The 23,735-nt window shown below is 55.2% G+C and overlaps 4 protein-coding genes across 5 annotated transcripts; 1 reads left to right on the forward strand and 3 right to left on the reverse strand.

Annotated features, from left to right (window-relative positions):
- Positions 1-5,634: 5,634 nt before the first annotated feature.
- On the reverse strand, positions 5,635-9,922 carry GALR3 (galanin receptor 3). 2 transcript variants are annotated; one of them, XM_061363701.1, is made up of 5 exons: positions 9,808-9,922; positions 9,186-9,270; positions 8,214-8,573; positions 6,723-7,638; positions 5,635-5,762 (listed from the first exon to the last, which is right to left on the reverse strand). In XM_061363701.1, the coding sequence occupies exons 3-5, from the start codon at positions 8,558-8,560 to the stop codon at positions 5,733-5,735; spliced, it is 1,293 nt and encodes a 430-aa protein (XP_061219685.1). In that variant the 5' UTR covers positions 8,561-8,573; positions 9,186-9,270; positions 9,808-9,922; the 3' UTR covers positions 5,635-5,732. The 2 variants fall into 2 exon arrangements, with proteins under 2 accessions (XP_061219685.1, XP_061219688.1); XM_061363704.1 differs by lacking the exon at positions 9,186-9,270.
- Positions 9,923-10,752: 830 nt separating this feature from the next.
- LOC133217896 (noggin-like) lies at positions 10,753-11,792 on the forward strand. The gene has a single exon (XM_061363719.1). The coding sequence runs from the start codon at positions 10,998-11,000 to the stop codon at positions 11,766-11,768; it is 771 nt and encodes a 256-aa protein (XP_061219703.1). The 5' UTR covers positions 10,753-10,997; the 3' UTR covers positions 11,769-11,792.
- A 2,610-nt stretch (positions 11,793-14,402) lies between these two features.
- GCAT (glycine C-acetyltransferase) lies at positions 14,403-19,417 on the reverse strand. The gene is made up of 9 exons (XM_061363733.1): positions 19,173-19,417; positions 18,957-19,087; positions 18,061-18,162; positions 17,386-17,532; positions 16,943-17,097; positions 16,128-16,210; positions 15,612-15,783; positions 15,099-15,220; positions 14,403-14,693 (listed from the first exon to the last, which is right to left on the reverse strand). Exons 1-9 carry the CDS (start codon positions 19,372-19,374, stop codon positions 14,542-14,544), a joined length of 1,266 nt encoding a protein of 421 aa, XP_061219717.1. The 5' UTR covers positions 19,375-19,417; the 3' UTR covers positions 14,403-14,541.
- A 2,765-nt stretch (positions 19,418-22,182) lies between these two features.
- LOC133217909 (histone H5) lies at positions 22,183-23,131 on the reverse strand. Its single transcript, XM_061363744.1, has one exon. It carries the CDS (start codon positions 22,944-22,946, stop codon positions 22,368-22,370), a length of 579 nt encoding a protein of 192 aa, XP_061219728.1. The 5' UTR covers positions 22,947-23,131; the 3' UTR covers positions 22,183-22,367.
- Between the last annotated feature and the right edge of the window lie 604 nt (positions 23,132-23,735).

Genomic DNA, 23,735 nt, shown 5'->3' on the forward strand with positions numbered 1-23,735 from the left:
ACCAGGAGCAATTGCTTAGCTTCTTTTGGAGCACTGCTCTGTCCATGGGCAACAGGCACAACGAGCTGAGGCAAATAAAACTAGTAGGCTTGTAGGAAATTTTGGCACTGCTTTAGTGATAACACCAGGCAAGAAAGAGAAAAGGGTATCTGGTTTTCAGTGGGGGGAAAAATGCATCATGTAGGAATCATTCTATGGATTTCCACAGTCAGTTCTGCTTTCCTGACTCAGGGATGAAGCACTGGGCTGCTGGGAACCATGTCATGTGTTTGGCACTGGACTGGGAAAAGTTTTAGGCTTCTTTGTGTCAGCTGGTCATGTGAAAGTCTTGACTACCCTGCCATGCTCAGCAGCTGTGCCTAGAAAATGGGGTAGGGGCTGGGGAGGGAAAGAAGGGAAAAGATTCAGGGGAGGAGGAGTACGTGTTTTCTTCATGCTGTGCTGAGAGCTGTCCACTGGCACTGTCCTTCTTTCTGCCGCTCCTAGCCAAGAGTCTTCAGCCTCTCCCAGCAGCTCTCCTGCCTGGCCTTGCACCCTGGAACACAGATTTCCCTACACAACCCATAGCTGTGAGGTTGGTGACAGCTTTCTGCATCTCCCAGAGGCATCTGCTGCAGTAATGGGGAATGGAAACTACAGCACAGGTTTCCTTCTGCTCTTTATTTTGCCATTGAACTTAGTCCAACCTCCTCATTTTCCTTGTGCTACACCATCAAACACACCTTCCGGGTCCATTCCTGAACAGTAGTGATCCCCCTCCTCAGGGCCATGATGTCAACCAGGACTTAACCCAAGGCCTTGCTTTCCCCTCACCACTACCCAACCTGCAAATACACTCCATTTCCCCCTCTCTCAGAGCACGGTTCTGCAGTGACATACTTAATCCCCAGCTGCAGCTCTTCTGTACTGTAAGATACAACCAAAAGCAGCCAGGTTGAGGGTCTGGCTCACGCAAGGAAGCGAAGGCTGAAAACCTACTTGTGTCTCACGAGGGACCTACAGCAACAGCCCCAAAGAAAGCCTCCCAGCAAGGCTGCATGGATGTTACTAAGCAAAAGACCTTTTGCTGAAGTGGCCACTCACCCACACAAGCAAACACAAGGCACACACACTGCAGCATGTGCAAACACCAGGAACCTGTTCAGCTCTTCAGCAGCTGAAATAATTAAACTCCAAGGTATCGAACCAACATCTCAACCCTGTGACTTCCTCCACCTTTGCTTTTCTAGCAGAATCCAAATCGATCTTTTCAATTGTTGGTGCTGCTAAAGAAGATTCGTGAAGCATCCCTGGGAAACCTCCCACCCTTTCATCTGCTTTCTCCACTCATTCTGTGAGCGAGACAGATCTCTTCTCCTTGTCATGGTTTAACCCCAGTCGGCACTTAAGTACCATGCGGCTGGTTGCTCACTCCCTCCCTGCGGTGGGATGAGGAGGAGAATCAGGAAAAGGTAAAACCCGTTGAGACAAAAACAGTTTAATAATTGAAATAAGGTAAAATATAATAATAATAATTGTAATGAAAAGGAAGAAATAGAAGAATAAAACCCAACAAACACAAGTGATGCACAGTACAATTGCTCACCACTTTCCCATCCTCAAGCAGCAATCAATTCCTTCCTGCCAAATCCCACAGTTTATATACTGTGCATGATACTCTATGATATGGAATATCCCTTTGGATATTCAGGCCAGCTGTCCTGGCTGTGCTCCCTGCCAACTTCTCGTGCCCCTCCTCACTGGCAGGGCATGAGAGACATACAAGTCTTTAATCGAGGCAAGCACTTCTTAACAACAGCTAAAACATCTGTGTGTTATCAGCATTGTTCTCAGACTAAAGCCAAAACACAGCACTGTACCAGCTACTGGGGAGAAAGTTAATGATATCCCAGCCAAAACCAGGACGTTTCCATTACAGAAAGGTACCTGTAGAAAGATGCCTTCCTCATGCACTGTGCCTGGCCAGCATTGGAGAGCAGCCTTGGGCAGCTTAGGGTGATGGGGTGACAAGGTGGAAGAGACAGCAGTTTTGATTAGAAGCTGGTAAAGGTGATATGGCAAATAGCATTCCTCTGTTTTTCTGTGCAAGCTCTGAGAGGGGAAGAGAGCACATGATTGTTGGAAGAGTTAAAATAATTAGCTGGCAACCTGCTAAGGCTGGTCATGGATTAAGAACCAGCAGCTAAACTCAAAAGCATATAACTGGAATTCCCTATAGTTAACAGTACTACATGCCCTGACCACCCATCACACTGTTACTTCTCTGCTTGCGAGCTGCCTTTGTAGGGCTGTCCTGACTGCTTGCAGAGTGGCTCTGTACAAGGTCCCGTTCCCATGAGCACAACGGGCCACACAAGCAGCACTTGAGCCTGTTGCTCTGACAGGGTTTCAGACAGCTTCCCGTCTTCCCCAGACCCTGTCTCTGCAGAGGGACGCGCCATGGCTGTGCTCAGCCAGTGTGGCAAAACAGCCTCTGCAGGATTAAAGCCGAGCTGGTCAGGCCAAGTGATGACAAGCTGGAAAGAAAATGCAAGCAAGGAGTCATTAATTAAGGTGAGAAGCTGGGAGCGGAGACTGCCAGCATGTTAATTGGTCTGGAGAGGAGGTTGCGTGGAAAGCAGCAATCAAGCTCTTTTCGGCTTTAATTAAACCTGTCTCTGTCGAGGACATGGCACCTTTTCTTCACCTCTGCTTTTGAGCTGAGAAACCGGTTACAGCCTGTGTGCTGTTACTGGGCAGACAGGAATTCCCTCCTGACTCTGGAGCCTCCACAACCCAGGCTCGGCGTCTGCCCTTCCCACCCACATGCTCCCCAACACTGGGGCTTAGCACCAACCAGAGGTTAGAGATGGGAGCCAGTGATGGCAAATGTTTGCAGTGCTTCAGTGCCTTCCCCCAGATCTTCTCTCTGTCCTGATGTATTAAGGTAGGCTTTGCCCCAGTGTGCAACGGTCAGTCCCAACCCGATCTGCTCTCTTTGCAAGCTGGGACCAGGAGGAGCAGGATTAGAAGGAGCAACAGCCTGGCTGCTTGTGGGCAAGAACAGGCAGTGTCTGACTGTGCTGGCATCACTGCTCCTGACTGCTGTTCCCTTCTCTCTTCAATGCTTTGGTCTCTTAAGTGAGTCCTCATGCACAGACATGAGGGATACACATTTGTGTTACCCAGAGGCTGCTTGAGGCCATGAGAGCTGGCCACCAGCCACAGCATTGCATGCAAAGGGTGGCTGCAGGACTACCCATTCCCAGAAAGATAGGCAGTTGCTTCCGAAAGACACTGGCCACAGGGGAGCAACAGCCAGCATGGAGGAAAGGAGCTGGAGACACCATAGAACTGGTTTGTCTTGGAATGGGCCTTAAAGCTCATCCAGTTCCAACCCCCTGCCACGGGCAGGGACACCTTCCACTAGAGCAGGTTGCTCCAAGCCCCATCCAACCTGGCCTTGAAAACTGCCAGGGATGGGGCAGCCACAGCTTCTCTGGGCAGCTTGTTCCAGGGCCTCACCACCCTCAGAGTGAATGACTTCTTCCTAATGTCTAATCTAAATCTACCCTCAGAAACAAGGCTAGGAGGTGAGGGAGTCACAGAGTGCAGAGAGCAACATTGAACACTTGAATGGAAAAAAAAGATCATTCCCAGCGCAGCGCTTTAGCTGGCCTCTGCATGGGAAAGGAGTGTCGTTATTGCTGAGCTCTAGCAAGGCATGCAGCAGCTTCAGCAAAGATTAGAAATACCATGTCACCTGGGAATTTTAAGAGTGAGCAGGACAAAGCAACATGGGAATATTACACAATCAGGAGCAGGGGACGGAAAGAGAAGAGAAATAAGGGGGCTCATGGCTCTGCTCATGCATATCACAGCTCTGCAAGCTCCTTGCTGCCTGATGTTCAGGGCATCGTAGGTGCAGATCTGCCTCCGCATGAAGAGTTCACACTCAGGAGCCACACAGCACTAATTAAATGCCATATGTAATTAAGGAAAAAGAGGGTTTTTGCAGTCATGTAAAATCTGTAAATATTGAGGCGGGATGGTGGCAGGTCTGATGATTTGTGGCTGAGGCGTCTGAGCTGCTGCAGCATTGTGGAGGAGGTGGCTGAGGAACTCTGCGGGACTTGAGCTTGGTGTAATGGGTCTGTGTGAGTGAGCTCATCCCTTTCACTGCCAACAGAAACCCGTCTCAGTGGGGATGAGGTGTGGGCCTGATGATCCTGGCCTCTCCCATAAGAAAACAAAGCCCCTGAGACATGGTCAGAAAGCGTGATGCTAACAGGTATCTATCTCGCTCACCTCTCACCATGGATGACCTTCCATGGGCTGTTCCCTTGGAACCAGGTCCAACGAAAGCAGTTCTTTTTGTCCCTCACTGTCTCTCAGGTGATCTTTGTCCCCTTTCTAGGCCTTCTTCCTGCTCTTGTCCTACGACATCATCAGAAAGCTCTCAGGCCACAGGACTGAGGCTCAAACATGGCAAGGATCTGTTCTGCTTGCACCCACAAGCCAAGTGGCATCACACCGCTTGGGTCCCCATGGCGAAGCTGTCTCGTCCCACAGAGGTGGCTGCAGTGACCTGCGGCACATAGGCTTGGGACACTGGGGAAGCCGAGTATCCTACTTGGTTGCCCTCCCCTCACCACTCATGTCATGACAAAGTGACCAAATGGGAGCTGCATGAAGGCAGCCACACGCCTGGACCTCAACATTGCAGCAGTGCAAATCCCACCGGCTCCCTCGCTACACTGATCAAAGGCCTTGCTTGGGTGGTGCTTTTCTGGCTTCTTTGGCAGCCTGATGATGGAGAGAAATGCTGGAGAAAGCTGTCTTGGGACTATGGTCCACCACAGCCAAGTGATGCTCACCACAGCTCTGGAGCAGAATGACAACAGAGGGCGAGGAGAAGGCTTTTGCCAAAACTCAGGTGCTCTGCCAGCACACTGCTTCCCACCTTCCTCATGCCCCTTTGTCCTCCCTTCTGCCCTCTGCTTCTAGCCCCTCGCTTTGCTCTGCTTTCCCACCACTGCTTTCTGTCCCTCTGGATGGCTCCTCCCAGCCCCACACATTTCTCGTTTATGTTACCCCCACCCCGTCATCTCACCATCCATCCTTTCCCCTCTTTCTGCTGTTTTCCTCTCCTATGACTTTCTCTTGAACACTTTTGCTTATGTTTTTGAGACATAGGTATTACAACCCTCAGCTTTTCTTCTTCCATATACATCTGCAGTGCCTGTGAAGTAAAACACAATAAACGCTGCCCTGCTACTAAGCTGGGACCACCAGACTGTGGTCAGACAGCTCACACAGCCTCCACCACCTAGAACCCAACCTGCAGTGCCCCGTGCCAGGCAGAGTTTGTATCCAGCACACAGCAAATGTGGCAGGAGGAGGAAATTACCAGGGTTTATTAAGGTCAAGCAGGGGAGAAATTCCAGCACCTTCAGATAGAAAGGGGTGCTAAGGAGACAAGAACTAAGTGCACATGGGTGTTACGGGCCTGTTTCTTTCTCCTTTGCCTCACCACAACTGTCCCCTGGCTCCAAGGCTCTTTTTGCAGCCTGGCCACTACCTTCTGCTTTGGTGACGGCCATTGTTTCTCTCACAGTCGTCATCATCACATGGAAGGAAGTTGTCTGGCCACACACATAGGGCTAACATCACTGAATAACCTTACTGCTCAGAGAGCAACAGGTCCTTCAGCCCCAGAAGGAAGGGATGAAGCTCCGAGTAGCAAGCAAAGATCAAAGCGGAGGCAGCAGTCCCTCAGGAACCTGCAAAAAGCAAACAGAAAGTAAGCAGAGGGGCAGATCAGATGGAGCAATGTAGGGAAAGGGGGAGTTACTTGGTTTGTTTAGGAAGGAAATACGTCTGAACTGCAAGTAGCACTGTGAACTGGGAGGGTGTCCTGCAGGATGGGCTTGCAAGAGCTAAAGCCATGTGGGACAGAGCTCTAGGAGACAGAAGCGTCCTCCAGCGACTATTTCTAGTGGGGCAGGGTGGAGAGAAGAGGCTGGACAGATGGTCTGCTCCTCCTTGAACTTCAGAGAAGCCACATGTGCAAAGGGGAGGCACACAGAGGTGTCAGCACAGAAGCCTTTCCATCCTTTACCGGCTGTGGCATAAAGCATTTGAGTATGACTAATGACTGCTGCAGAGTTTGCATCACTGAGCTGTTGGCACAGATGGCTGACTTCCTTGTACATCAGCCAGTGTGGCAAAGGTCCTTTGATCTGGATGCAGCGACTAGGGAATGGGATGGAGATAGACAAGGGTTGCCCATGGGAAAAGAAGGGGGTGTGGGCAGGGGACAGCATGTCCCTGCTTGGGGCTGCCAGGATAGAGGCTGGCAGCTACCCTATTAACACTCAGGTCCCCATGCACTGTCTCCATCCTTCCCACCCATGCTCTGATGTGCCTTTAACAGCCTGGATTTCCTACCAGGATGTTTTCATTTTGGTTGCCTCCCTCTTAGAGTTCCAAGGTGCTGCACGAAATTAGCAAGTTAGGAAGTTGGGGAATGGAGGCCTTAAAACCTGTTGCAGGAATGCCACCCAGGTGCCACATTAACATGTCCCTCCATTCTGCATCTGTACGTATGGATTGTGCCATTCCTATGCACGTTGGGCCTGTGAGCGAAGGTGAGTAGGGACAACAGGTTAACCATTGCCATAGGATCTTTCAGTGCTGCGTGCCTTCCCCTCTGCCTGTTTGAGAATGGAGTGGCTACTCACTGGCTGGAAAACGGGTTTCTTCACTTTGTTCATCTGTAGTGAACAGTCAGAAACTCCTGAGCTCCTCCTGGGGGTCACAGCTAGGGGATGGGCAGCTGTTGCCAAGCTTTCCTCTTCCAGTAGCTCCTTCTGAGCAGAGAACACAGTATCTTGTAGCTGGTGAGTCCATGCTCTGGTATGACTGGCACCTTCAGGGTCCCTCTTCCTGGTGTTCTCCTCTGGGACCTGGGCCGCTTCATTGTTGGCTCCATAGAAACCTCTGGTGCTGCTGCTGAAACCTTTGCCCGCGTTAACCACATGGACTTTCTTTCCAAATCTCTTCTTCTTCTTCTTCCTGGTCTTGTTCTGGAGGAAGAGGCAGGTGAAGACGTGCTTGAAACGCTTGCGGAAATGCTTGGAGATGAGGGCATAGACAATGGGGTTGAGGCAGGAGTTGGCATAGGAAAGACAGTGGGAAGCCAGGCGGCAAACGTAAGTGGCTCGGTTGAAGGGGAAGTGGCCAAACCAGAAGCACAGGATGACCAGGTGGTGGGGCAGCCAGCAGAGGCAGAACAGGATGGCCACAGCCACAATCATCTTGGTGACCTTACGCTTGGCCTTCCGGGAATCTGAGATCCTTTCTATGGGATCTACGGAGGTCCACAGGAACTTGATGGTCCTGGCGTATGCCAGGCTCACAACGGTCACGGGCAGAAGGTATCCAAAGACAAACGTGAGGATGTCCAGAATCTTCCGGCGCTGGTCCTCCCAGATGGGGACACAGATGGGCACCCCGTGGTAATGGACAATCTGGTAGTAACTGAGGTAAGGCCCCGCAAAGAGCAGCGACAGTGACCAGATGGCTACAATGGCCGCCCCTGCGTTTCGGGAGGTGCGGAGGTCTCGGGACTTCAGTGGATAGCGGATGGCCAGGTACCTGCCGAGGAGGGGAAGGAGAAGTGGCACAAACACAACAAGGGTGACATGAGGTAACACTCCTGCCCTGTGGAGCTGTGCATCTTTACCCATCTTCCCCTCTCCCCGCCTCTTAGTAGGTGAATAGAGATCGGGGTCATCCCACCAGCAGGTGTGGGATCTCCATCACACGCTCTGCTGTGCTAGCTTGGGAAGGTCACACAGCATGCCTCTTGAATCAGGGAAAAGAAGGATAGGAGCAGGACCCAGAGCCTCTTTGTTTCTCCTGTGGTGTGTTGCTGCCCTGGGGCTTTTGTTGTTTTAGTTTTACATAGTGGACACTAAACCTAAGTATGTGCTTGCACTTCTTCCCAAGTGAGAGCTGCGTAACCAAGCCAAGAAGCTGGCTTGGTGCTGAGAGAGGACATGGGGAGCTGGGGATGCTGGCGCTGCTGGCCCTGCCTCTTGGGGACACCCTATGTGCCTTTTACAGGACATTCAGCAGGGTAAGGACTAGCCTTTCTCCCACCCTTTAGCTTAGGGGTGGCAAACACATTATCCCTGAGCTGAGGGATTCACAGGGAAAGGGACACTTACCTGTCAATGGAGACAGCAGCCAGGGTGAAGCTGCTGGCATACATGGTGAGGTAGATCAGGAAATGCACAGCCTTGCAGGCAAAGGCCCCAAAAAGCCACCCATCCAGGGTGTAAATGGTGGCCTGGAAGGGGACGCAGCAGATGATGAAGCACAGGTCAGCCATGGCCAGGTTAAGGATGAAGAGGTTGGTGGTGTTAATGACTTGGCCGTTGCGCAGCAGCACGGCCAGTACCAGCCCATTCCCCACGGTACCCAGGAGGAAGATGAGGGAGAAGATGACAGGCACAATAATCCCGGCTGCTTGCAGCTCTGGACTGTTGGAAGAGGTGTTCCATCCCCCTGGCATCTGCCCATCTGACCTGTGCAAGGAGAAAGGGAGACACAGCACCTATACACGGGCATAAGCATGTGGGTGCCTGTCATTGCTGACCACCGTGGCCACCAGCCTTTGTTTGAAGTCCACATTTCTCCCAGAGATGCCAATCCCAATCAGCTGGTTAAATTATGACACCAGGATCCTCGTGATGTCTCCAGTAGATGCTGTTGGGATCAGTCAGCCCATATCTGCCTGGTTTGAGTGGAGCTGAAGTCCTTTTCTCCGCCCAGACACCATCATCACAGCATCTTCTTGCTCCCACAGCCTCCCCTACATTTGTCCTATAATCCCAAAGCTGCTAAACCTTTTGGGATTGTTTGCTTTGGCAAATCTGAATCCCTGCTGCTGTTCCACATGCCATGGGGAAGAAGGCTGCTGTGGGCAGTGAACGGTCCTGGCACACTCACCCCAGGGCTGTGCCACCTCCAGCAGCAGGGACCTGATGCCTGTATGACACCCTGCAGCAGCAGCACCCCATCACACTCCCAACCCCAAAGAAGCTCCTTAAACTGGGACCACCTCCACCCTGGAGCTGGCTGCTCCTCATTCCCTGCTCAGTACTTGTGTTTCGCAGAGGAGAAGCAGATAAGGGCACCTTTTCCTGATGCTGAGGTGTGGTCTCAGGTTGGATGGTGGCAGCTAGGAGAGGATGGGGTCGGGGAGGGAGACCCTGGAGCCGCCTGAAACGCAATGTGGTGATCATTGTGAAGGAGCAACAATCAACCGCACCGATGAACAATTACTGCAGCTCAAGATACTGTGGTTTGCTGCAAAACTTCCTCCAGCCCTAACACCGTGCTCAGACTGAGAGCTCCGACAGCCTACCTCCTAGCAAGCCATGTTGTGCTATCATTAGAACAAATTGTCCTTGGCTGAGCAGCAGCCAAGAGGGAAAGACACCATTATCTAGCACTGTTGACATGCAGTTAACTCTCTTTTGGACCACACAAGCTCCTTCACCCCATGCTCTCCCATCCCTTGGCTCCCACCATTTCTCTTTCCCAGCTACGTCTCCTTCACACCAAAAGATTGGCCCTACCTCTTTGGCTCTGCAGTCCCCACTGTCCTACTGGTAACTACCTATCTCCTCCAGCCGGCCCCGTGGTGTCTCCTTGCCCAAGCAGAGGACCCCGACCCCCCTCTGTGCACGCACCTTGCGTTGTGTCCCCCCTCATGGAGCCGGAGCGCACCTCTCGTTCTGGGGAGCTGGCACTCACCTCTGAGAGGAAGGGCCTGCAGCTTCGCAGCTCGCTGGGGGAAGCTCCAGTCCAGCCCAGCAGCGGTGGCGGGGAGGATGCAGAGAGTTTGTCCCGGCAGCGCCGTCCCCCTGCCCGCCGCCGGCTCTGCGCTCTCCTCTCCCGGCTCCCGCACGCGTGTCTAACCTGCTGGAGCGCCTTCCCTCTCTCTGTCTCCCCCCCTCTGCTCTCGCTGCTGGTCCATTGATCTCTGTTGAGTGTTTTTTTCCTTCTCCCTGAGGTTGGGTTTGGAGTTAACTCCTCTCTGCCCAGCCTTCCGCAGGCTCAGCTGCTCTCTGCTCCACCGGGGAGGGGACAGTGCAGGAAAAGTCTGATGCTCTCTGGTATGAGAGGCAGGATGGAGGGGAGCAGGGTCCCATGGGCCCCGGCAAGCCTTGCAGGCCCCCCTCGGTGCTGGGTGTTCAGGACATGTTGCCCAGCACCTCTGGGAACATGAGTATCACCTCGTCCTTGGGATATGGGTTCAAACCCTCTGGAACACGAGCATTAATTGCTATGACTAGCTGTTACTAATTCATTGTTAGTAGCACAGCACAGAGGAGACCAATTTTCTCCCACAGTGCCTGACCTGGGGAAGGAGGGGAAAGCAGGCTTTGGCTTCCATCCAGCCCAGCTCTGCCATCCACCAGCATTGCCCAGACACTGCAGTGTGAGGAGAGAGGAGAAGCCCTCCAGGGGGGCCATCTCCAGAGGTTGAGCCCTACGACAGCACATGTGCTTGCTGATGTGCTGAGAGGCACAATGCCCCACCACCTCCTGCCCTGCCATCGTGTCTATGCCCCCAATGGACCTGTGCCCTGCGAACTTCTAGGTGTGCTGAGGGCAAGGGCTTGGTGGTCCTTCTCCAGCAAGACCTGAAGGCCACCAGCTTCCCTTCACTGGGAAGTCTTTTCAAATGATGGAGCAGGAGGCACTGACCCTTTCTCCTCCCCAGCAGCCCCATGTCCCTGTTGATGGCATCCCTCTGCTAGCAAGAGGAACAGCGTGACCTCTCCTCCCCGCCTGCCCCTCCGTCTGGAGGAGCGAGGTGTCCCTGCCGGCTCGCTATCAGCCACTGTAACCAGGGAAAAGGGGAAGGCCATGTCTCAGGATAACGCAGGGGCTGCGGTGGAGTGCATCCTGCAGCACAGCCTGTCGCAGTGCCGCTCGCCATGGACGGAGCACACCAGCGCTGCCTCTTCCTCCTCCTCCTCCTCTTCCTGCTCCCACAGCCGAGCATCCCGGACCCGCCGCCACCTCCGGATGAACCCCAGGAGCCGCCGCTGCCGCCGTCGGGCACCGCTGACCCCAGTGCCCACATCCTGCGCGGCCGCCCCTCGGCCCCGGTGCGGCCATACAGCCTCTCGCTCTCACCTGAGGACTACCACTACTACCCCAAGCCGCGGCACCTGCGGGCCGGGCACCTGCGCCGGCTGCTGGGCTCAGCCTTCGACCCGTTCTGGATGGCCACCGCCGAGCCGCGCCGCCGCAACAGCAGCGCCGTCGAGGACACCCTGGAGACCCAGAGGCGGGACCTGGCGGGGGGAGCCGGGCGCTACCGCCGCAAGCTGTGGCGAGAGGCGGAGGGGCTGGAGCTGCCCGCGCTGCTGCCCCCCGGCCCGGCGCTGTCCCCTGAGCTGCGGAGCGCCGTGTCCCGCAGCCTGCGGCAGTGGCTGGTGGAGCAGGCTGCCTGCCGCCTCACCTCCACGTGGGTTCACCTGGGAGCTGTGTTCTGGCCGCGCTGGGTGCGCCACACTGCCTGCGAGACCGGGCCCCGCAGCTGCTCCTGGCCCCCCGGCATGGGCTGCCGGCCCGCACAGCTCACACACATCAAGCTGCTGGCCTGGCACTGCTGGGCCGTGCAGCACCCCGGGCCCCCGCGCTGCGCATGGAGGCAGATCCCGTACCCGGTTGTGGCCGCCTGCAAGTGCTCCTGCCGCTGAGGGGGTGCAGGAGGACACCTCTATCACCGGGCCAGGGACACCTCAGCCTCAGGGCCAGGGAGCTGAGGGGTAATCCCTGAAATGGAGAAATAAACCTCCGGAATGAAGTGGGATCAGCTGTGGTCATTGCTGTTTCTCGCCGAAGCCCCTGGACAGGGCTGCTTTTTCCCTCACCTGCCAGCACAGGCAGGTAATTACCACCCATGCGGGACCGGGGCATCGAGGCACCCGACAGCAGGTTCAGACCCTGTTTCCATTAGCCCCAGTGGACTCGGTCCAAGCTGGAGCATCAGCAAGCAAGGGCAGAGGGATGCCAGCGGGGAAAGGGTAGAGGGAACTGAGTCATGGATCAGGGTGGAAATGGTGTGGATAGGGGCTGGGCATCACTGGGAAGGGGAGCAGGTTCAGGGCTGCAATGAGGCAGCCTGGTAAGGGTGGAAGAAGTGGGGGGTGGGCAGAGACCTACCGCTGGAAGTGGTTTTGGGGGGTGCGTATGGAAACTGGATGGGATAGACAGTGCCCTGCTTTGAGCTACAATGGGTAAGATACAGGGATCCCACACCTATCCCTGTACATGGTGTAGAGGGTGATGGCTCAAGACCCAGGAGGAAGCCTGGCAGAGCAGTGTACAGGGTCTGGGGTGGGTCAGCAAGCCCGGTGTGGGACCTGCATCCTTGAAAAGTGGCATCTGCTGCTGCATCCCACCCAGCAAAACACCCTCTGCTTTCTGGGCTGTGCTGCACAGAACTGTACCTCAGCCCTTCGTTGGGAGGCCTGAAGAAATAAGGAGCTGGAGGCTTTGCCTGGGAATGTGGTATTAACATGGTGCCTGCAATCAGTGGGTGCTGCATTGTTTGTTTCCCATGTGCCATCATCCGAGCCTCCTGCCTTCCTGCATCCCTGTGTCATGCAAACCACAGTCTGCTGCTGAGCTTGGCTTTGAAGCCAGTGGAGAGGGAGATGGACAATGGGGGGGACCTGGAAGAGACAGAGAGGAGAGGGAGGCAGAGAGGAGGCAAGAAGCGCAGAGCCCTTGTGTGCACACAAGGACAAGTGTGTGTATTGCAGTGAGGGAGGCTGCTGAGCTGAGCGGTGAGAGACATCTGTATGGCTGCTCTCCAGTGAGGACTTGAGTGCTGGAGCAGGGTTAACAGCTTGGGTTGGCTGCCCTGAGTGCAGCAAAGCCATCATCAGGGCGACCAGCAGGAGGTAGGGAGGTGGGAGCATGGAACAGGATTGCAAAGGAGGTGTGCAAGTAGGGGGGAGCGAGATGGTGCACATGCATGGGCTCAAAACAGTGGGGGCTCAGGCTGGGCCCTGCCCCAGAGCCCATCTGGCTGAAGCAAGAGGGGCTTGAGCACAACCTCCTGCTGCTTCCCCATTATATTCCCCATTCCCAAGATACTGCCTGTTGATAAGGGGGTAGGGTTTGCAGCACTGCTGTTATGCAGAGTGAGCTCTATATTGTACTTATCAGCAGGCTGAGCTCAGGGTCCTGTGGAGATGGAAAATGAAATAAAACCAGCACACAGTTGTGCTACCAGCTGCTCTAAGAGTCTGGTGGCAGCCCTATGGAAAAGGCGATTTCCCCCTGCCCTCTACATCCCATCAAGCCCTGCAATCCTGGATTAACATCTGTGCTCTCCGGCAGCTGCTTTGGTTCAGGTCAGACGTGTTACTGCCCTGTAGCTCGCTCCCTGAGTGCCTAATGGCAGGTAGCATTTTCAGAGCAGGGCTTTGTTACCATGACCCAGTGCTTGGGCACCCAAGCACAGCTCAACCTCATTGTGGCTGGAAGCTGTCCCTGGCTGCTGGGGAGGCAGCTGGTCCCCAGCTGAGCACGTGGGCAGACAGCAGGTCACACATGATTTCTCATCCGCAGCAAAACCGATGCAAACAAAGCAATCCTGAGAGATGCCCAGGTCCCACTTAGCTTGAGTGCTAAACTGCCACCCCAGCACGGCTTGCCGGAACAAATCCAGCAATCCCAGCCTGCAGCTGATGGAGGAAAATTACAGGTTTCTGGCACCTGCTCTTCCCTCAGCTTCAGCCCCAGGCAGACACAGTCTCCCTCTCCATGCTGCTGGCCTCTGCCACCTCGGCTTGCCTGCTGCCCAGCAGCATCTCTGGGACAAGATGCAGCACCCGGATCAGGTTTGGGAGCACCGTAGTGATGGGTAAAGAATTAAAGCCAGCCCCAGGGACTAAGCAAGCCTCACACCTAGGACCTAAGAGTGAGAAGGGGAGAAAGGAGCACCACAGTTTCAGCTGGCCCATGTCCCGTCTCAGACCAGTTGCTGGTAGCACAGCTTGCCAAAGACTTAGGAAATCCCTTGCCTCATCCCTTGCCAGAATTACAGCTGGCAGATCTACCAGGGTGATGCTACTGGGCCTGCAGGAGGGCACAGAGGAAGCAGGTGACATCAGGCACAGCTACATTTCCATCAGCAGAAGACAGCATGAGCTGTAGTGCTTCAGCACCAGGACTGAGGCTTCCAGAAAGACACAGCAGAGCATCCAGCCACAGCAAGGAGAAGATGGGGATGTACTGCAGCTCCTGGGTGAGAAAACAAGAGCCAGACAAATACCCGCTGCACTGCAGGACACCTTTAATGATGCAAGAGCTGGCACTGCAACAGCCACAGCTTCCCGCACACTGTGATGCCCTGAGGATTGGTCCTGCTTCTGGCAGCATGCTCCTCAAGCCTTTTCCCCTGGCACAGGCACTTGGTCATGGGCAAGGACAGCGTTGCAGCGGGTGTTCGCTGGCCCCTCAAGGTATCGCTCCGTGTTTCCGTCCCACCTCGGTGAAGGCTTCCACACAGCGGTCGATATCCTCATCGCTGTGTACAGCCGAGATCTGGACCCGGATACGGGCCTTTCCCTTGGGGACCACAGGGTAGCTGAAGCCAATGACATAAATGCCTGAGGAGGAAATGCAGGGAGAGTTAGAACTGGCTTGCAGGGAGGGAGGCTGAGGTGGTATTGGGTGATAGAAGGGCTTTTGGATCACCCTTCCCCTCTCAACCATTTCTAGGCTTCAGAGTTTTCAGGTGGCATCTGCTCCCAAGCATGGAAATGAGGGTTAGGGCCAGTGGTGCGGATGGAGTCCAGCATAGCAGGACAATAGGGCTAATGTAACCCTCCCAACGGAGAGGAGGTGAAGTCAGCAACGTCTGGGGGAGACCAAGAGGACGTTTGCAGGTGGAGGCTAAAGAAATAACAGGTTTCATGCAGGAACATCGTCTGCAGGAGGGATGGTAGCACTACCACCGGCTGTCCTTTCCCTCAGGGCATGTGTCCGCATCTAGAGCTCCCTCTCTGGCTCACCTCTGTTCAGCATGTCCTCAGCCATCACTGCGGCCAGCCGAGCGTCCCCAAGCATGACAGGACAGATGGGGTGGTCTTTCCCTGAGATGGTGAAGCCAGCTGCCGTCATCTTACTTCTGAACCTGGTGAAGAGAACAAGAGGATGAGGCAAACCTCATCACCCCTACTTGGGGGACCACTGCCTCGCCTTCTCCTGGGAGCCCTGGCCACCGAGGGCTGGATGTGGTGCTGCTCCAAAGCGCATCTCCTATGCAGGGAAGGGATCCCTCTTTTTGGAGTGACCTCCAGCCATTTCCTGCTCAGCTCCACGGGACTGCAGCTGCTTGAGGGGCAGACTTATCCCAGCACACAGAGCATCCACACACCAGCACATCCTGTGCTTTCCCCCGAGCACCCCCTGGCCATGACTGGCAAACCACCTATGGCTGTCACTGAGGGGTGAATAAACACACATGCACAACACATTCCTAAGGAACCCCTCCCCTTGCTCCCACCCCAGTGTGCCCCCCTCACCGTTGCGTCTTGGCAGCCATGGACTGTGCAATGGCATTGCTCTCCATGAGCAGGTCCAGGGCCTTGGATGCACAGCCCACCACGGCTGGGGGCAGGCTGTTGGAGAAGAGGTATGGGCGGGAACGTTGTCGGAGCAAATCAATGAGGGGTTTGGGGCCAGTCGTGTACCCGCCTGCAGAGGGATGAAAGACAAATGGACAAGGAGCACCAGAGTAACCTGTCACCTACAGGAGGGATTTCAGTACAAAGCAGGCCTAAAAACATCACAGCTGGTGCCTTTTACTAATATTTTCCACCTTGATCCTATATGCAAGTGGACAAGGAAGGTGAAAGTAAAAGAAGCACATGGCAGGACCTCCCATGACCCTGCAGCAGGGTCCCAAACTGAGCCTCATGCCACCAGTAGAAAAGGACAACATGCGGTTGTGACTCTATCATTAGGCAGAGGAAAGAAACATCAGTGATGCTGTGGAGCTCTTTAGGGTATGGAGAACCTTGGTCAGGAAATGCCTTCACCTGCAGCTCCTCCAAGAGCTTTTCCCAGGGTGGAATTGATGATGGTGACTTTGTCCATCACTCCCAGGAGCTCATCGGTACCCCTGTAGTAGAAGGAACATCACATTCTCATCTGTGCTAGCACGCAACAGGGAAGCTGCTCTACACCTGAGGGATGCTTCGAGGGAAACAAAGTGCCACCAGCCAGGTCTCTGCTAAAGGAATGACACCCCCATGTGGTAGTTCAACCTAGGTGTTCACCTTCTCTTCTCCTCCAGAAAGGCTAAGCTAGAATCTCCCGAGATAAGAGCATGGGGTTTTCATCCCTTACAGACAGGAGAACACTCAAACTTCCCACACAGATGTTTAATAGTCCAAACAGAGCACTAACAATGCAAGCATGTGAAGCATCTCTTCTTGGCAAACACCTGCAGCCAAGTGCACTGCTTGTCACTTGCAGGATCTCCAGGGGATGGAAGGAAAACCTGCCCTGAGGGAATTAATCAATCTCTACAAGCTATCTCCACAAAGGCCCCAAGACCCAAGCATTTGAAAGTGGTATCTTAGAGGTGGTTTTGGAAATCAGGAAGTCCAACTGTCTCCCGTATGGAAGCAGATGAGATGGTCACACCATCCCTTACACACTGATAAGCAGCCGTCATGTTGGGATGGGTCATTGCTAAGGTATCTACCTTCAGGTGCCCCGAAGGTGGGGTGCAAAACCTTCAAGCAGTGGTGACCCCCTCACAAAAATATGTTGGTTATCAATACCCTTGGCCTTGCTTCAGAGGCTACTGGGGTCAGTGGGAAGAAACACGGTTGAAACGGCCACTTACCGGCCATTGGGTCCCAGGAAGCCTGTGGCATGGCATTCGTCAATGAAGACCAGGGCATCATACTTCTGGGCCAGCTGGCAGATCTCCCTCAGGGGTGCAATGTCACCATCCATGGAGAAAGCACCATCAGTGGCCACCAGCCGCAGACGATGTTTCTATGGGAGGAAGAGTGGTGCCTCCAGGGGTGAAGATGTCACCCTGAGGAGAGGGGCTGGCGAGGAAGACTGGGACATAGTCCAACTCCTGTAGGGCATGGATGTATCTAACTGAGAGAGGGGGGTCTGCATTGCAACCAGCTGCTTACCCTCCTTGCCCATCCATGCCTACCTGTGCCTGTCGACAAAACCGATGCCTACTGCATGGGAAAAGGTAGAGCTCACCCTTTGGGGCTGGTTATTGTAGCACAGCTAAGCTCACACTGGGGTGGGAGCAGACCTCCGTACCTGTGCATCCTGCAGCTTGGCCTCCAGGTCCTGCATGTCCATGTGCTTGTAGCGGTACTTGTTAGCCTTGCACAGGCGGATCCCGTCAATGATGGAGGCATGGTTCAGCTCATCTGACAGCACTGCATCCTCTGGGGTCAGCAGGGCCTGGTCATGCCAAACAGAAAGGATCATCCTTTGCTCCAGGGCACCACCTCACCAAGATCTGCCAGCCTCTCTCAGGGCAGAGGACAAGGCTGTGTCTGACTGCAGCTCCCACGTCTCTCCTGGCACCGCTTAACTTTCCACTTACCTTCCCAGCCACTTTATCCCCTTATTTCCTTACGCCAGGCTCTTCCCTGTGGCTTCTGAGCTCAAAACCTCCCTCACCTTTCCTAGGAAGCCTGGGGGATCACGTCTTTTCCCTGCCTATCCTTCAAAGGGGAATACAGACCTCCCACAGAATGGGAGCCCTCCCCAAAAGCTGGAGCCTGTCTTGAGAAGGGGGAGGTGAGGCTGATTAAACACCTCCACGTGGCTTCCCCAGTCCAAGGGTGCCAAGCTGGGGTTCTCCACCACCAGTCACTGCCATCTTTTCTGTGGCACAGAGCTCACATCATAGCCTCTGGGAGGCACGGCAGGCCCATTGCCATCACCTCCCTCCCGCATGCACAACACAATGAAAGCCCTACAAACCTCAAAGATGCCAGCGTTGGCATCAAAGCAGCTGGGATAGAGAATGGCATCTTCCCGCTGGTGGAAACGTGCAAGCTTCTCCTCCAGGTCCTTGTGTATGCTCTAAAGAGATGAGAGGAGCAAGCGTCACTGGCGGGGCAGCACAAGTCCTCGCTTGCCCACAGCCGTTAGATGCTGACTGACTGCAAGGGGAAGAAACAGACAGGTTTTATCCAGAAAAGGTGTGCGTGCATGGCAGAAATTAGTTGCGATCAGCATGTGTTTGCAAACACAGGCCTAAAATGCGGTTATGGGTTTGGACACCACAAGCACAGCAGAGACTCCAAACTCCCCACCCATGGGGGGAATTTTCTTTGGTGGGGATAACCCAGGCTGGGTTTGATAGAGGCAATTCAAGTCAGGCTGGCTGCAATTCTGACCCTTAAGGGAGGGGAAAATATACCGATTTTTCTGAATGTCTTTCAAACTTAGGGGAGATTTAGATTAGATGAAAGGAACAAATACTTCCCTGTGAGGTTGGTGAGGCCCTGGCACAGGCTGCCCAGAGAAGCTGTGGCTGCCACGTCCCTGGCAGTGTTCAAGGCCAGGTTGGACAGGGCTTGAAGCAACCTGCTCTAGTGGAAGGTGTCCCTGCCCATGGATGAGCTTTAAGGTCCCTTCCAACTCAAACCAGTCTTGGATTCTACGGTTCTATGAATTCAGAGGGGTGTTTGGTTCCATAGTTCTCTGAGGGGTTGTAATGTTTTAAGTTGGCACATTTCCATATGTTCAGCTGATGCGGACACAGCAAGCTCTTTTCCACCTGGCCACGTGTAATTTAGCACTGCACATACACGTGAGTACTGAGGGGGGAGTCTGAGAATGGCTACCTTAGAGAAGGGGATGCTGCCCTGTACCTGCGTCCCACAGATGAAGCGGACAGAGCTGAGCCCAGCGCCGAACTTCTCCAGGGCCTCCACTGCAGCGCGGATCACCTCGGGGTGGCTGGAGAGCCCCAGGTAGTTATTGGCACAGAAGTTGAGGATCCCTGCGGGGAAGAGAAAGAGAGAAGCACTGAGCGGGGGCGAACGGGGACAGAAGCCGATGACACCGACCGCCTGCCCCATACGCACCGGCTCCTCCGCCCGCCAAGCGGAGGTGGGGGCCTTGTCGGGAAGCGATGACCCTCTCGCTCTTCCAAGTGCCGGCGCCTCGGATGTCCTCCAGCTCGTTCTCCAGCAGCCGGCGGAGCTGAGCCGAAGCCGCTCCCGATGCGGACCGGGGGGTCCCGGCCACGCCGCCCCGCAGCACCCGCACCGCCGCACAGCGCCACATCTCGATGCCCCGCCCCTCCTCGCCGGCAGGGGGAGGCGTGGCCCCGGCGGCCAAGCCATTGGCCGCCGGGGCCACGCCTCCCCCTGCCGGCGAGGAGGGGCGGGGCTAGGGGGTTGCTTGGCTCCGCCCCCCGCGCCCCTCGCGCTTAGAGGCGCCGTCGCCCGGAGGTGTTGATGCAAGGGGATCCGAACAGGGTGGATGGATGGGCTGTGGTCAGTGGTATGAGGTTCAACAAGGCTCAGTGCCGGGTTCTGCACTTGGGCCACAACACCCCCATGCAGTGCTCCAGGCTCGGGGAAGAGTGGCTGGAAAGCTGCTCATGGAAAAGGACTTGGGGTGCTGATTGATGGAGCTCAACAGGAGCAGTTTGTGCCCAAGCAGCCAAGAAGAGCAACAGCATCCTGGCCTGTATCAGCAATAGTGTGGCAGCAGGGCCAGGGCAGTGATCAGCCCCCTGTGTTGGACACTGGTGAGGCTGCACCTCAAACACTGTGCTCAGTTCTGGGCCACTCACTACAAGAGAGACATTGAGGTGCTGGAGCAGGTCCAGAATGGAGCTGTGAAGGGTCTGGAGCACAAGTGTGATGGGGAACAGCTGAGGGACCTGGGGGGGTTTAGTCTGGAGAAGGCTCAGGGGGAGCTTATTGCTCTCTACAACTGCCTGAAAGGAGGATGGAGAGAGGTGGGGTCGGTCTCTTCTCCCAAGTAACAAGCAATGGGACAAGAGGAACTGGCCTCAAGCTGCTCAAGGGCAGGTTTAGACTGGATATTAGGAACAATTTCTTCACAGAGAAGGTGCTCAGGCACCGGAACAGGCTGCCCAGGGCAGCAGTGGAATCACCACCCCTGGAAGTGTTCAAAAGCCGTGTAGATGAGGCCCTCAGTGACATGGTTTAGTGGTGGCCTTGGCAGTGCTGGGGAATGGTTGGACTTGATGAGCTTAAAGGTCTTTTCCAACCTGGTTGGTTCTGTGATTCTGTGTTGGGGTTGTTCAGCCTGGAGGAGACTCCAGGGAGACCTTGTTGTGGTCTTTTAGTTCTTAAAAGGGGTCTACAGGAAAGTAGGGGAGAGACTTTTTAGCAGGGCCTGTTGCAATAGGACAAAGGGTGATGATTTTAAACTAAAAAGGGGGAGATTCAGGCTGGATGTGAGGAAAAAATTCTTTACACTGAGGGTGGTGAAACACTGGCACAGGGTGCCCAGAGAGGTGGCAGGTGCTCCATTTGTGGAGACATTCAAGGCCAGGCTGGATGTGGCTCTGGGCAATCTGGTCTAGTTGAAGATGTCCCTGGATTAGATGAGCTTTGAAGGCCCCTTACGACTCAAACTATTCTATGGTACTATAATTCTATGTACTATGTCCCAGAGGATTTTGGAGCAACAGGCCATGCTGGATCTTGAAGGTCAACAAGCCCAGGAGCATTAGGTGCTCCCACCTGAGGGATTTGGGGTGCTCAGCACAGGTGACTTGGATCCTCACTTCTAGGTGTTGTATGGGTGTCCACCATAGAGGGTAATGAACCAAAGGGTCTGTAGGATGTGGGTGCATTCAGCTGAGGTGACCAAGGACCTACCATCTGAAGGAGATTTAGTGCCTGAGCCTAAGGGATTTGAGCACCTTTAGTCAAAGTGGTTTGTGACCCACAAGTCCACTGGGTTTAGACACACAGAGTCCAGACAGATCAGGCATCTCCATCCTCCACTATTGCTGACTGGGGAATCCTGAGGCCAGGGTGGTGTAGGTCTGTCATGTCCAGGAGGATTAGGCACCAGGCTCTTGAAAAGAGCGTAGGGTCTTCAGCCTAGGTAGGCTGGTTTGGTCCGAGGATCTCAGGAACAAGATCCCAAAGGGATTAGATGCCTCCTGGCCAAGGATTTCAATACCATGAACTACAAAATTTGGGATCTTTGATGGCTAAAATGCTCAGGCACCGTCTGCCCAAGTGATTTAGGATCGTCAGGCCAAAGGGTCTTTGAGTGTGAAGATGCTGGGCACATGAGATTTAGGCACAGCAAGCCCAAGGGGACCGGGCACCCACAGCACGGAGGATTTTGGAGCTCCTGATGTCTGTAGCCAAGGGGGATCAGGCACCTCCTGCCTGAGGCTCAGACCCTGCTATCAGGAGCATCCAGCCCTGCCTGGGGAAAGGCTCTCTGTGGGGCCAGGCAGGCCCTGGAGTTGCGCCAGCCCCCCTGGGCAGAAAGCCAGAGCCCCGGGGTGATAGCGGGGCCATGTCCAGCAGACCTGCCTCACCCTGCCCGCCCCAGCCTGCCTGCAGAATTGCTCACTGCCATGCTCGGGCCCATTCCTCCCCATAGATCATCCCCTTCCCACTTGCTGGACACCTCCAGCTCCTTGAAAACAAATGTGGACAGCCCCTGGCCCCGCTCCAGCTCCCCCATCCCATCCCTGCCACCACCACCCAGATGAGGCAGGCAGCCCCATCACCCTAGTGGTTATCTCCAGCACCCAGCACCATCTCCAGACCTCACACACAGCACCCTCACCTCAGACCCATGGCGGGGACCCGGGGAAGTGGAATAAACCCCTTTTCCTCCTCTGGGGAAGACCGTGGCTGCATGTTCCCATTACCCCTCCAACACAGGCAGGCTTTGCGTGGCGCCAGCAAACACACAAGCCCCAAGGAGCTGGGGCAGGATCAGTAACTGCAACCCTGTGCGGCCTCGACAGACACACTGAATCACCAGCACTCAAACACCCAACAAGCAGCCCAGCAGTACCAAAAAAACCAAACAAGACACACAAGAAATTTCTGAGAATTGGAAATAAAAACCCAGACCAGTAACTCTTACAAATGGGAACTCTCCGTAGCAAAGGTGTTCCTTTTTCCTTTCATTAACTGCCTTGTTTTAGCTATTGCCACACAAGAATCGATCAATTCTTTATAAAATGTGGTAAAAATGGGTAAAAATAAAGGCAAATGTTATTTACAGAAACCAACAGGGAGAGTACCGAAACGCCTCTTGGCTTCTTATTTCTTCTTGGGTGATTTCCGGGCGCTGGACTTGGCCTTGGGTTTTGACCGCTTTGCCTTCTTGGGCCTGGACACCTTCCGTGACTTGGCTCTAACAGTCTTTGGCCTCTTGGCTTTCTTCGGGCTGGTCCTCGACTTCTTCCTGGCTCTTTTGGCGGCAGACTTGGGCTTCTTTGCCGGAGACTTGCTTCTCCTGCGCCGAGCCGCTTTCCGGGGCGACGTGGATCTCCTGGCCGCCTTCTTCCTCTTCCTAGACGGGGACCTCTTCGCCTTGTTGCCCTTGGCCAGGCGGAAAGAGCCGGAGGCGCCAACGCCTTTGGTCTGCTTGAGGACACCGGTGGTGACGAGGCGTCGGATGGCGAGCCTGATCTGGGCATCGGCGTTCTGGCCCACCTTGTAGTGGCTCTTCACGTACTTCTGGATGGACTGCCGGGACGACCCGCCGCGGCTCTTCTCGGCGCGGATGGCTGCCGCGATCATGTCCGAGTATGTCGGATGAGCCGCCGGCCGCCGCGCCGCCCTGGCCCGTTTGGGCTTGGGGGTCGGAGCCGGGAGCGGGATGGGGCTGTCCGACATGGTCAGCGCTTCGCGATGCTCGGCGATGCCCTGCTCGGCGGGAAGGCTCGTCCTGTCCCGCCCTGCCGGCGCCCCCGCCCCTGGGCGGGGATTGGCTGGCGGAGGAGCGGTGGGTGAGGACCGCAGCAGAGCCCGGTGCCGCTCCCGGTGCTGCCGCCGCCGCCTCTGCGGCCGCGCACGGTCCGGTCACCCTTTTAAAGGCGCGGTGCGGACCGCGGGGAGGACTGCCCCCCGCGCGCGCACCCCGCGCGACCTGCCCGCCCACCCCCGCCACCCGTGTCCCCGGGTGTCCCCGACCCGAGCCGGCGGGACGGGACAGGGATGGGGAGGGACACTGGGGGACACGGGGGATGCTGCGGGACAAAGAAGAGCATCTCGGGGGACACTGAGTGGGGACAAGGGAAAGCACTTGGAGGGACACTGCGTAGCAACAAGGAAGAGTGTTTGGGGGGACACTAGGTAGGGACAAGGAATAGCATCTGGGGGAACAGATGGGGACAAGGAGGGACACTGGGGGACAAGGGCAAACAGTTGGGGGGACACTAGGTGAGGACAAGGGACACTGGGGAACAAGGAAGAACACTTGGGGGACAGTGGGTAGGGACAAGGAGGGACAATGGGGGGCGCTTGGGGACACTGGAAAGATAAGGAGGGACACAGCAGGGACACTTGGGGCAACATCAAGACATGTTGAGGGAAACTTAAAGGGGATGCTGAGGGTCAGGGAGGGACATTTGGGGAGGACAGAAGGAGCAACACAAGGAGAAACATCAGAGACCAAGGAGAGAT

Source organism: Neopsephotus bourkii, unplaced genomic scaffold (genome assembly GCF_033783945.1).
Source record: "Neopsephotus bourkii isolate Nb327-2 ecotype Australia unplaced genomic scaffold, CSIRO-AGI_Nbou_v1 NB_107, whole genome shotgun sequence".
Taxonomy (NCBI): Eukaryota; Metazoa; Chordata; class Aves; order Psittaciformes; family Psittacidae; genus Neopsephotus; species Neopsephotus bourkii.

Excerpts from the sequence above, each read along its gene's own strand:
- GALR3 (XM_061363704.1), bottom strand. The coding sequence starts at position 8,560 with ATGCCAGGGGGATGGAACACCTCTTCCAACAGTCCAGAGCTGCAAGCA. Across the intron at positions 7,639-8,213 it reads GCTGCTGTCTCCATTGACAG|GTACCTGGCCATCCGCTATC; the intron begins GTAAGTGTCCCT and ends CCTCCTCGGCAG. Across the intron at positions 5,763-6,722 it reads AGAAACCCGTTTTCCAGCCA|GTTCCTGAGGGACTGCTGCC; the intron begins GTGAGTAGCCAC and ends TGCTTTTTGCAG.
- LOC133217896 (XM_061363719.1), top strand. The coding sequence starts at position 10,998 with ATGGACGGAGCACACCAGCGCTGCCTCTTCCTCCTCCTCCTCCTCTTC.
- GCAT (XM_061363733.1), bottom strand. The coding sequence starts at position 19,374 with ATGTGGCGCTGTGCGGCGGTGCGGGTGCTGCGGGGCGGCGTGGCCGGG. Across the intron at positions 18,163-18,956 it reads GCTTCATCTGTGGGACGCAG|AGCATACACAAGGACCTGGA; the intron begins GTACAGGGCAGC and ends TCATCTCTTTAG. Across the intron at positions 15,221-15,611 it reads ATGGCTGCCAAGACGCAACG|GTTCAGAAGTAAGATGACGG; the intron begins GTGAGGGGGGCA and ends TCTCTTCACCAG.
- LOC133217909 (XM_061363744.1), bottom strand. The coding sequence starts at position 22,946 with ATGTCGGACAGCCCCATCCCGCTCCCGGCTCCGACCCCCAAGCCCAAA.